The 13,372-nt window shown below is 38.4% G+C and overlaps 1 protein-coding gene across 5 annotated transcripts in view; it reads right to left on the minus strand.

Moving 5' to 3' along the window:
- Positions 1-463: 463 nt before the first annotated feature.
- The window catches only part of LOC149312150 (synaptotagmin-1), a 419,893-nt gene continuing 406,984 nt past the window's right edge, over positions 464-13,372 (minus strand). For all 5 annotated transcript variants that reach the window (XM_089524048.1, XM_089524049.1, XM_089524046.1 and 2 more), the window contains 2 exons: positions 6,009-6,142; positions 464-3,657 (listed from right to left, as the gene is read on the minus strand). In XM_089524048.1, the coding sequence (XP_089380174.1) occupies positions 3,451-3,657; positions 6,009-6,142 (341 nt within the window). In that variant the 3' untranslated portion in view covers positions 464-3,450. The remainder of the gene's footprint in view (positions 3,658-6,008; positions 6,143-13,372) is intronic.

The raw sequence follows: 13,372 nt of genomic DNA on the forward strand, positions 1-13,372 counted from the left end.
CTGACAGGTGTTGTGCAGAGGGATCAGGCTGGAGGACTGAATAATGCATCTGTTTTCACCTGCAATTCTTCTTCCTCTTAGTAAGACACATGCAGAAATCTGTTTCCTTCAGTTTATGCCCTTACCTGGATCAGTGTGAGAATGGATATCCCTGCTACGCATGTGGAGTGTTTCTACCTAAACCGTGCAGACCTTGGAGCTGTTTCTGTACACCACAGGCAGTGAGTATGTCACACTGCATATAATTTTTATTTTTATTCGCACCTCAGGAAAATGACCTTTTGTGCAGAGTCCCAGAGGCAGCATGTTATTTTGGGGGAATCTGATAGTTGTGGTCCAAATTCACATTTCCAGGCTTTACTTCCACTGGCAAATCAACAAAAGATGAACAATAGCTGATGAATTCCCGCATTTGCTTGATTAGATACTGACGTGAAAAAGAAAACTGAAAGCACTCAAGGCATCAACAGGAAATAAAACATTTTTATTGGTTATCTGTGTAGTATGTATGTTTTATTTTAACGACACCTGGAAAACTCTACCGTGGGATTCACTACACAAAAGTGAAACAAAATATAAACCACCTCATCAAAACTGAATGTAAAATACAGCTAAATTTGTCAGCTCGCGGGCCACGAGCAATATGGCAGGATAGAACACCCCAAACGTTTCTACAAGATACAGAGAAAAAACCCACACAGAAACACTCAAGCAGGCAGTAAATATACACAAAGGCAACTAGGATCTTTCTACAGCATCAGATTCTAATACTTTTACACAGCTTTGTCAGAAAGGTACATGTGGTTTCTTTGAGGATGAAAATGTCATCTTGGTCAAATAGGTCTGATATCTGCTGAGAACCATAGTACATTACCAACCAATTCTGTGGTGACATTCAGTCTGGCAGTGTAGGAGGAGAATGCATTAAGAATACCTTAACACAATGAATCTATTCTGGCAGCTTGAGTCTGTAAATTTCATTATGTGTCTTTTTCCTCTCTCCCTGCAAAGCCATTCAGTTAAGGAAAGTTAAGCTGGAGGCTGTAAGTCTGTCCTGGTAGACTGCAAGCCTGGGTTTAGCTCTTCTCTTTGGTGGGATTTGGTCCTTTGAAAAATGTAAGATTATAAAGGTATTCTTGGATTTTGCTTATATACCTCTCAGTTTATCTGACTTAGTTATGCTTTTGCTGTTTAGTATAGAAAATAGAAAGACCCAATAGATGTAGTATGTCTTTTGGGATGCTATGTAGAAAGTGAATTACATTGCCACAAGTACCATTTGTGGCTTGTGAGTTACATTTTCCACTTCTTAGGGGGTGAAGGTTCAGATGCACAGCCCTGAAAAAAGGGGAATTCATCATTTAGAAATGGTTGGTGATGCCTTTTAGGTTTAAAGCAACAACAACCTTGCATCAAGTCATTCTTAGGGAAATTCCATTTTGTCTACTGAAGGGTGCTTTGGCGGAAGAAGGATGCACATCCCTGTATTGTTGGTGTTGGGTGATACTGAAAACATAACCAGTACTTCCAACATATTACAATATATTCACAGTCTCTCAAGGAAATTAGTGAGTGAGTGAGTGAGTGAGTGAATGAATGAATGAATGAATAAATAAATAAATAAATAAAGTCAGTCAGTCTTCAGGAAAGAGAACTGAGCTGAAAAAGGAATGCCCACATATGACATAGCAAAATGATGCAATATTAAATGATGGGCTGCTTTAGTTATAGACAAGCATTCACCATCAAAATGGGGTGATGTGAAATATTGCACAGTGTTGACAAAATGCTGTGTGGTCAATCCTTTCTATATGATGCCCTTGTCCTATGCATAGCTTTCCAGTTCTGAATTGGTCCATAGTATAAGAACTGCTTGTGCTATGCACTCCTTCGGCAGTGCAGTAGAAGGGAATGGCAGTATTTTTACAATATCACTACGGAATAAATTGATTGCTATCCACTGAGAAAACTACAGTTTCTAAGCACACACGGCAGTCACAGTGATACACAGAGCAGTCTTTTAAGACGCTTATGGAATGACTAATAGCTTCATAATAGTGCCATTTACTACATAGTAACATTGAAAACATTTAAAAACTCCTCCTGAAACGAGCATCTAGTGTACATAAGAGGTTGCTTTAGTTTGCTAGAACTTGTTCTTTGTTTTGTTTCACTTTTTTTAAAGGACAAATTAAAACTTATTAAGTATAAATAGTATATAAAAGGTCACTAGCTGTTATCTTTTGGCTTGCTTTGAAGTGCATTCAGAAATATGGCTAAATTTTTTTGTCCTCTTTTGATGGGATTTTACAATACTGTCTCGTCACCATGAAACTACTTTTGTATAATAAACACACACGGCTGTGATTTTTGCTTTAAAAAATATTTCTGCATTCCTTCTCATCTGGCTTAGTATAATAAAATATTTTGTTACAAAGTCTAATGTGCAAACTCATTAGAATTAGAGAATGTGAGATCACGAATGGGATTCACAGTATGCAAATTTTGTATAAAGGTGAAAACGGAGAGCTACTGGTTTTCAGATATGTGTTTGCCATGATTTGTCCAGGGGTTTGCTACTATAGCATCCCAAACCTTGTGATTAAGTGCCCCTCCCAATTTATATGTTGTTGTCATGCTCCCTCTCCCCCACCCCAAGGAATTGTGCCTTCAATGTCTAAGTGTAAAGCCATGATTTTAGTTTGTTATTATACACCCCCCCCCACACACCCATACACACATAGGAAAGAAACCCACAACATACCAGCTTCTGGCTACGCTTCCTTGAGGTCAGCTGTGGAGCTGCTCAGATCATGCTAAGTTGCCCATGAGAAAAGACTACCAATGGGTTTCACCCCTTAAAGGAGTGCCGTGTGAGCCTAACTTGGTATTGTAATGGTTCAGTTGAAAGCTCAGATTTAAGTTGTCCTTTAAGATGTCAGTGTAACACTACTAGTGCCTTACAAGTTGGAATTTTTTTTTCTGGAATGCAGACGATACAATAGTTACCCTATAATATAGTATCAGCTCTCCTATATCTCAATCAATTTACATAATTTAAAATATAACATCTTATTAAAAACATCTAGATATACACAGATTAGGAAACGCTTACAACATACAAAGAAACGGACTAGAAATAAATTTTTAGCATACTGGTATGTACAACTGTGTGATACAATAAATAATTTCTGTCATGCTCTATCTACACATATTGCTTAAAAGAAGAAGTAGATCTGAGGGCAGTGGTGAGATGGAGGGCCTTATAGGGCTTTCTACATTTAAAGTTGTGCAAATTAAAACAAGATTTGAAGTACCACTGATCTGTGTTAGGGATGCATGGCTGGAAATAAAAGGACCCATATTACTGAGGTATTTACAGATACTGGCTAAAGAGCACTATATGGGCAAATGCAGAAAGGCTTCTTTTCTCATTTCTTTTTCTTTTTTTTACTTCTTGACTGCAAGCATGGCGTCTACCTCTTCCTCTTGCTGTAAGGTGTGCCACTGTGCAATGGGTCGCCTTGGGTTGGCCAACATGTCTGACCAATGTCGCAGCTCCGCGCCAGTGCTGTTGTAGCCCACAAACACTTTGCCAATGGCATCATTCTTGCCAATCTTGTCATAGTCCAAAACAGTCACAACAACTTGCACTTTCTAAAACAGGGTGAGAGAGAACAAAGCAAGGAATGAGAAAGGCAAACCTCAAACCAGATTAAATGCGCACAACTGATGTGGGTGTCCCTGCACACTCCCCAAAATAAAACTCTATAAAGAAGGGCAAGTGTTAGCATCGGAAAGCTAAATTGGCCAGGAAAACTGAAGAAAAGGCTTGTGGGGAAACTAGAGATCTGTAGAACAATGAAGATGGCTAGCGTAGGCGAGGGATGAGTTTGTGATATGGAACTCATCATTTTCATCATCATTGAATCACTGATGTACATGTCAGCATATCCCAGAAAGAAAATACTATCAGCATAGGGAAAAAAAATAGAAGCTCATAAAATGACCAGTCAGCAATTTTGAATAGACATTGCATAAGTTATGGAACCTAATGCACCACTATGGAGAAGTAATGTATAAAAGACCCTACAGATTTCCTTACATACTGTAGAGTATACCAGCTACTTGAACATTCCCCGTACCCAAAACTATACCTGGCCATTTGATGTTGCGGGTAGTGAGTGTGTGAGGGTTTGTATGGTAGCTTCTTACTGAAAACTTTACACAACCATGTAATAATAATAATAATAATAATAATAATAATAATAATAATTTATATCCCGCCACTCTGTCCAGGACAATCGGGGTGGCTTACACACTAAAACTTTATACAAAACCCCAATATCCCTGTTTTCCTCCCTCCCCTAAAATAGGAATTAAACAGTTAAACATGTAAAATGGTATGTCCCAGAGGTTCAACCTGCATTAGAACCTATTGGGAACCCCCAAGCGTTTTCTTAATGACATGGTGGACTATGTTGCATGGCAAAGATTGTGATCCAGGAAACTGATCAGGAAAGGGAATTATTTGTGAGATTAGGAGGTGGCTCCCTTTGTTAGTGGAACTCACTCATAAAGATGCTTCCCTTGTTCTGGGTGAATGCCTTTCCCTATGCCCCGTCAGATTACTAAATCCTCCAACTTTAATTTCAAGGTACATATGTTGTCTTCCTGGCCTTCAAGAGTGGTAGTGATAAGTTTAAAAAGATGTAGACAGTTTTAAGACCAGTGGAGAGCTAAAATATTGTTCAAATATTTTTGTACGTCTTCATAATGCATAGCTATTATGTTCCATGAATCCTTCTCAGAATCTTATCACTAGCATTCTAAGGCAGGCTACAGACCGTGGTCTGCCGCTGCCGCCGCCTGCTCCGTGCAGGAGCTGTAGCAGTCACACCGCGCGGCTCCCGCATGGAGCAAAAAAGGAGCTCCAAAATGGAGCTCCTTCTTGCGGCGCCTCTGTGATGTCGCGAGGCGCCGCTGGCGCATTCACGATGTCATAGGCGCCGCGACACGTCTGGACGCTATGCGTCCAATACGTAAAGATGGCGGCGCCCGTATGAACAGGGCGCCGCCATCTTGTACGTATTCTATACGTACTAGGGTTAGGGGTGTGTGGAAGCACCGCCCCTTCCTAACCCTAGTACGTATAGAATACGTACTAAATGGCGGTGTGTAACCCGCCTAAAATAAGTACAAACTGATCTCTGCTTCTGTTTGAATTTCTTAGTAAACTGGGTACTGCAAAACAAAACAAAACCTGTTGTTTTTTTGTGTCACTGTAGCAACAATACCACTGTGACATCATATTACTGTTCTGCAGTGTTTATGTATTGGTGCCACATTGTTTTGAATCTATCATTTATATTTGTATAAAAGGTATATTAAATGTGAGCTGATGTATCTGTTGGCAGTGCTGCTTTAATACTGCCCAAATACCAGTACTTTTGTAAAGCTGTGCTGAAGTTGGAAATGCACCATTTCACTGCATTTATTTCTAAAACTGAAATATAAAACCAGTTATCCCACACCAATAAACTAAGCTATTTAGTCTCATATTTATGTATCATATAATTCCAGATTTGGCTCCACAGACTGACAGAGGAGCTTTGCATAATATTGTGATCCCATCTTTAGTTAGCACTGATGTAAGGAGAAAAATCAAGTCTGTAGTATGAAAAATGGGGAAAAGTAAGACTTGAATTTCTCTTAACTGCATTATGAAAGTCATAATTGCTTATCACTGTTTTCTGTTCAGTATCTGTTTGTGCTGAATATTAATATAACTTCTGTCTCCTACTTTTCTGACAATAAATCAACCGTTCCTAAGCACTGCAACACTATAGTCTTGAAGTAGTTACACTCATTTTAGGCCACGCAGGACTAGTGCCTAGGTGCTAATCAAAGTCCGTACACCTGATAATTAGTAAGATTACTTTTAAATATATATGAGGGCTAAGGAATGGAATTCCAATGCCAGACAAGCAACTGATGTTTAACATTACCTGGATTTGCTCAAACGGTACTTCAAAGCTGAAAGACTCATTGTAATAGGGATTCAGAGTGTTCTTCTTAATTGTTGTCTTCTTCTTCTTCAGCCGTTTCCCATTCTGCATGAGATGAATCTTCACGTAGGGATCTAAGCAATAAAAAGAAAAGCAAGGTTGTAAGTAAATGGGTACATCAGCTAATGCAGTGTGTCCTCTAATGAGGATAATTCTTGAGACAAAGAGAGCCAGGAGACCCACAATCTGTTCTTCTGAACTAGCTGGACATGCATTGTTAGCAAAATCCATATTTGCACAAGTTAAAGATCAGATGCAGTTGCAAGGTTCAGATAATGTAGCTATGCCAAATCATGTAACTGTATTATGAAAACTGCCAGAGGACGCCTTACTGTAAAATTGCCTGTGCTCTGAAATATCAGCTGAAGTGTCACTGCTTGACAGGAAAAGTACAGGGGCAAACACTGTCTTTCTAGATCTTTAAGCATGAAGAATGCACTTTCTCCATTCATGTGTGCTTCCCTCCTTGCAAGGCTCCAGGGAAGAATTAACTTGAAAGCAGAGAAAGTTACACCTCTTCTCTTTACTTTTTCAACTGCAGATGGGCTCAGAGATGTCTATTGACAACATCAGAGTGCATGGATGACGCACTCATCTATGCCACAAGAAAACCTATCACAATAAAGCTACCTTGCTTGACACAAGAGGCAATGATGGCTATTAGTTTAAATTGCTTTCAGTAAGGATGAGAACAGAGGTGGGAATCTTGGAGGCCTGTAAAATGTTGCTTGATTGAAAATGTAGCATCCCTCTGCACTGGCCATATTAGTAAGGACTGCTAGGATTTGTAGTCCATGAACAAAAACAAGAAGATGGGCTGCATTATTCTCATTTCTGGAAGATAGTCATTAACTGTGACCACTAAAATGGCTATAAACAAAACACACACAATTCTGGGTAGATACGAGCCAAAGAAGAATGACTATTTTCATCATACCCTGGAAATAAAATTGCCAGAAACATTCTGCCTAACCACTGTGATGAAACAAGACTAACTATACCTTTGATCTGGCCCACATGTAATCCAGCATGGCAGCTCCTCTAAGATTGTATTCTGTTGTTTTTGCAGCTAAATTCCCTATCTGATTAACTCACTAGGTAAAAAGGTATCCACATCAAGTTTTCTTTAGGAATTAGGTCTCTTAATTTAAGCACAGGGTGTTTGATGTTCTTTTGTTGCCTGTTTTATTGAATCATTTCCTATATTGCTATGTATTTTATATGTTTTATCCTACTAGAGAGGCCCATTCCCCACCACCACTCCCTTTGTGTTGTGTCTTTTTAGATTGTAAGCCTGAGGGCAGGGAACCGTCCAATTAAAAAGATTGTATGTACAGTGCTGTGTAAATTTACAGCGCTTTATAAATAAAGGTTAATAATAATAATAACATATGCCTCTAGGTCACCAGTGTGCAATCCTTAGACTTGTATGTAGGTGCAATCTTCCAATGTCCCTACAGGTATGGAAGTTCAATCTTCCTGTGCCCAGCTATTGTTTGGATATTCATATATCAGGTGGAAAAATCTGAATAAGGCTGTGTAGCTACATTCCAGTCAAAGGAGCTCTGTAAATCACACTCAGACAAATATGGTTATAGAGCCCTAATGATGTTTATGTACTGAACCAACTAGACACATGGAGATGTTGGGGGTAAAGTTTACAAATGCACACCCATATCCTGTCCTCTCTTTAACTCAACGGGTGGTTGAATACTTGCATGAATTAGAGTTCCTCTTCAGTTGAAACATTAAACATTAAAACACAGTTTTTGAGAATTCACAAGTTCTGTTCTAAGCAGTTAGACATCCAGCACCTTTGACTTAAAGTGCATTTCTTTAAAAAGAAATGACTGATGCATAGAAAAAGAACAATTTTGAGAGGAAAAAGAACACTGGAAGGTGAGAGAAATCAGCTGAATGCTTTCTAATCTCAGTTCCTTATGTTTTTGTATGAGCACCCAATCTGCCAGAGAATAAATGCAGCAGGCTATAATTAGGAAGTGGAGTGTGAAGATTTAAAAACTCATCTAGCCTTTTCTCAGCAAAGAAGATTTTTTTTTTCCTTTGACCTAACTACCATTGCTTTGGTTCACTGATTTTAAAAGGCATTCAGTTCAAATAGGAGAAGCCAGGAGCTAGATTGTTTCCTTCTTTGCAGCTCTAATATGAGATGGCCATGATTGTTTTAAAGGTGCTAAAATCAGCCCAGATAACTAACAGGGAAGAAAAACATTTAAAATATATAATTATTTAAATATTTTTATTCTATTTTGTTCTAATTTCCCACAGCACATTGCATTTTTTAAATTTTTGTTTCTTTTTCAGGCCATTCATGTGCAGTTGTGGAACTCAGGGTCATTATATTTGGGAGCTCTGATGTTATAACTAGACTGTTGATCCTGGATTAGTTGAGACTTTGAGTTAAATTACCAGGAAATTCATTGAAAGAAGCTGACCTAAATTCAATTGCTAGTTCTAGCTCATGAAATCAGTAACCAATCAAAATGCTTTCCTGTTTCCATATGACCTGCAGCACATATGCTGATGTCCTTTAAAACCAAAGACATAATCTATGAAATGAATAAATGCTTACTTATTTTCTATGAGTATTGTGCTGAATAACTTGGTTATACCTGCATTTCCACCTGGATCCTACCAAGGGTGACTGTAATAGTTAATGGAAAAAGGATGATGGGAGACGTATCCCTCTTGACTGAAGTATAGACAGACATGAATTATATTTGTAACAGCAGACACATTCAAATGTACCACAGTTTAGAAAATACCTTTAAGAAAATTAATTACAATTACAGCTCCAAGGTTGCAAAAAGTAGTAACTCATTACCAAAACGACACCATTGAACTGTATTTATATGATGTACTGAAACAAACTTATTGTATATGGGCAATGCAGATCGAGAACTTGGATTACAGAAATACATTTGAGCATAAAAAAGAGGAAGAGAGGGGAGAAACAAAGGAATGTAGCAACACCTTTTTCTCCCCTTCCTTTCCCCCATTTCCTTCCGTTTCCTTTTTTTTTTCTTCCTGCTCCTTAACACAGCTACTTCTTTGAAAGAAATACTTTGGATAACCCATGAATCCATGAATGAATTAACAAGAATCTGAATTCTGGATTGACCCAAGGCCCTACTGCATTGGGCTCCTCTCCTGGTAAAAAAAACCACTGTTTTGAAATGTGCAATGCAATGCAATGCAAGAAGGACTGCTTTCTTCCCTATTGCACATTTGGAATCCTTCTATCATTTTTGACTTTGTTCATGCTGAATTCTTACTGCATACAGCATTTGGCACTGCCCACCATGTACCTACACCCCCTTTGCTAGTTTGGCATATACAGAGATCCCCCCCCCCACCCTCAGAAATACAAATCACAAGCAGTCTTACCTTTAAAAAGGCCTCCCCCCCTTACATTTATTTGTGTGTGTTTGTGTCTGTCCCCCACAGATTGGCTAGACAGAACCTTACTAGTCAATGACAGATGAAAGCCAGCAGCTACTGATTTACATAGGTGATCTATCGCTATGCAGCAATTGGTATGCCTGAAGTCACTCCTACTGAACGAAGAAACAACCAGAAAGACACCTAGTAAAATAAATTATTTTATTACATTGTAAGAGTGCTTGTATTGTTTTGGTTTTTCCTTATAGTGTGCATTTGGTAAAGGATCCTTTTTCCAATGGAGAAAAAAAGTTTAAGGTTTTGCATCAAGGAAATCAATCTAAAATGTCCATCCACTTCTCCTCCTTCTCCCTTGACCACATTCCCCCCTACACAGCACACTCACTAGCTAAGTCTGACCACCCAAAATCATCATTAAAGTGAAATTTAACTTTTGTGCTGCAAATGATAGCACAATATAGTTGTGGAAAGGCGGCCATTAACAGATTTTTTTGTGCTAGTAAAAAAAAAAAGCTTTCTAAACAGTCTCCCATGCTACAATCACGGAAGAGCAATGATGCTACATAGGAGCACCAACTGAATGTGTTATTTTTCCAGTGCTATTGTGCTTTACTGGCCTCATGTGATAAGCTTCCCAGTATTTGATCTCTCAGCAAAGTCCAAAGGCAAAAGATAAAGGTAAAAGTTTCCCCTTTGACAAGTTTGTTTAGTCGTGTCCGACTATAAGAGGCGGTGCACATCTCTGTTACTAAGCCAAGGGAGCCAGCATTGTCAAATATGACCTATGGTCATGTGGCCAGCATGACTGCATGGGAAGCTGTTATCTTTCCATAGATGTGGTATATATTTATCTACTTGCACTTTTACGTGCTTTTGAACTCCTAGGTTGGCAGAAGCTGGGGCTAGTGATGGGAGCTCACTCCATCCTGTGGCACTTGGGTCTTGACCTGCTGACCTAACTGCTGAGCCACTGCATCTATAGGTATGAAAATCTAATTCCTTTATACCTTGATGTGAATCAGAATCAAAAAGACATTCAAGTTTCAATGGCCCATAATGAGCAAGTATGTAGGTACAGTGGACCCTTGTTATATGCTGGGGTATGGTTCCAAGATTCCTCGTGTATAACAAAATCCGTGTATGCTCAAGTCCCATTAAATATAATGACATAACAAAATGCGTCCCTTATAAAAAATGGAAAATCAAGGTTTGATATTTGAAATTTATACTTTTTGGGAACATTTTCAAACTGTGTATGCTTGAATCCGTGTATAAAAAATCCATGTATAAGAAGGGCTGACTGTATTGGTTTCTTTGTGAAAAAAGAGTCGTATGTTTCTCAGATTTTTAAGGAATGGATGACACTGAATTAATGATGCAAATAAGCTTGATTTTATGAAATGGAAGCCCTCCATATACTCTTCAAACAACCAAGCCTAATCAAAGCAATTTTGGTAATCAAAGTGCAATAATTAAGATAAAAGTAAGATAAAATTAAATTAAAAAATAAAATTGAATAAGATAGGAATCCCACTAATTCCACTGCCTCAGTCTGATACCTCCTCCAACCTCTGGTAGTAGAAATACAATAACCAATATTTGTTTATAATTGGCTGCCTTTTCATAACAACAAAAATCTGCTGTGTGAGGACAGCCTATCCACCCTCCCTAATGACCCTGACTACATATAAAGCTACTACTGCATTATCCAGCTATTGCCTCTCATAAAACTAATATATCTCTCTGCCACAGGCATTGTTTGGTTTGTATGAGAGAGGAAAAATAGGGATAGAATCTGTGCTGCACTGATCAGTAATGCCAGAAATATTTTAAAAGGGAAACAATGAGAAACTTTTTCCACACAATTTTTTCATGGGAAAGCTCTTTTTCAAAATGTCCTCTTGCCCTTCCAAGCTCTGCCTCTCCAATTCCCCCTGAGAGGAGGCCATTTGTTGTATTTAGACATAGGGGTTGGCTGAAAATCATAGCACTGTCCTTCTCTAGAAGAGATGAGTGAAAGCTGTAGCTTCTTGTAGCCACTAAGATTAATATTCAGTACATGGAAACTCAGGAGCTGAGAAATTCACAACAATTTGTATTGTGCATTACTGATTTTACAAGAACATCTCAAGGGAGGGCTAATAAAGAAGCCTTTAAAAGTAGCAGGAATTTTCAAGCGACATGCTTTGTTTTACTGAAGTTCACAGGCAAAGATGTCAGCTCATTATTTAGAGGCAAACAAAAGACTTGTGTCTTATTTGAAATGAAAGTTGAGGTAATGTCAGACTGACAGTAAATGCAGCAATCTTGAGAATATAGTCACTCATCTACAAAACAAGCTCCAATGCCCATAGCAAGATCCTTGTGGACAAGGGATATTTAATCTAGTTGATAACAGAAAAAAAATGCTTTGGCATACAAGAGAAAAACCTGATTTCTTGCAGACAGCAACACCATTAAATAAATCACACCTATCCATGGCATCAAATGTAGAGAGAAGAGATGAGTCTGTGAAATGCAACAGGATGAGACTAAAATATTCATTCAAAACAAAAACTTTAAAGCAGAGCCATTAATTGTCAGTAGTTTTTAAAGTGAAAATTAAGTTACAGGTATTTAATGGGTTTTTAAAAATAATCTTCAGAAAATGCAAAATTCAGAACTCTTGAACAGATGCCTCCAGAAACACAGTAATAAAAGCTGATGAGAATGGAAATGAATTACTGCATGCTGAATATATTGTCAAAACTAAGATCCAGATCTTTAATAAATGCCAGAAAATCCTCTGGACAAAGGTGTATAACAAAAGAGTGGTAGCTAAGAACATTAAGTGAAGCTCTATTTTATGGGAGAGGGAAGTATTGATCTTCAGTTACTGATGGGTCTTCCACACCTTTGCAGTATGTTTTGGAGGTCAGTGCACAATGATGCCATGTTTAGGATACCGGGTACGAAAGATCAGCAGAAAGATTGCACATTACCCAGTAATTCCTATATCTGGAAAAGAAATATCTTACACTCGGGCAGAAATCATCAGACAAAATCATGGGCAGTTTTCCCCTCACAACCTAATGCCAAGGATACTTATTTGTGATGATGCTTAACTTTTTAATTTTGTTGTTAGTTGTGGCCAAGTCAGCTTTGATTTATTGTTTATTTATTATTATATTTATTTATATCCCACCCTTCTCCTAGGACTGGGATTCAGGGTGGCTTACAACATTAAAAACAATACAATAAAAAGATACAAAAACAATACATTAAAATAATATTAAATTACTACAATAAAACAAAAAAGAAGATAAAAATATTTAAAATACATTAAAACAATATAGCATCCTAGGATGTTTTTAATTTTTTTTTCTGTTTTGAATGCCTGTTTGAAAAGGAAGGTTTTCACCTGTCATCAGAAATCCATCAAGAAAGGGCCATCCGGGTCTCCCTGGGAAGGGAGTTCCAGAGTCTAGGGGCAGCTACAGAAAAGGCCCTCTCTTGTGTCCCTACCAACAGTGCTTGTGATGGTGGTGGGATGAGAGAAGGGCCTCTCCTGAGGATTTCAGAGCCCCAGCCAGCTCATAGAGGGAGATACGGTCTGCCAAATATCCTGGACCTGAGCCATACAGAGCTTTAAAGGTCATTACCAACACTTTGAATTGTGCCTGGAAACAAACTGGCAGCCAGTGGAACTGTTTTAATGGCCTTAGCTCACTTAGTGTTTGTTATTATTGTCGTTACCAGCAGAAGGCCCAGCAATCTCCCAATGCATTGCTAGGTGTGACAAAATTTATCATTGGGTGGTGGCAGTGAGTTGCTTTTGGGATGAAGATGGTCTCAAGGGATCCCATCCATCTCAGCAGGAGTAGAGAGGGACCATAGAGAAC

Source organism: Sceloporus occidentalis, unplaced genomic scaffold, assembly GCF_023333645.1.
Source record: "Sceloporus occidentalis isolate IW3139 unplaced genomic scaffold, rSceOcc1.0.p SCAF_5, whole genome shotgun sequence".
Classification (NCBI taxonomy): Eukaryota; Metazoa; Chordata; class Lepidosauria; order Squamata; family Phrynosomatidae; genus Sceloporus; species Sceloporus occidentalis.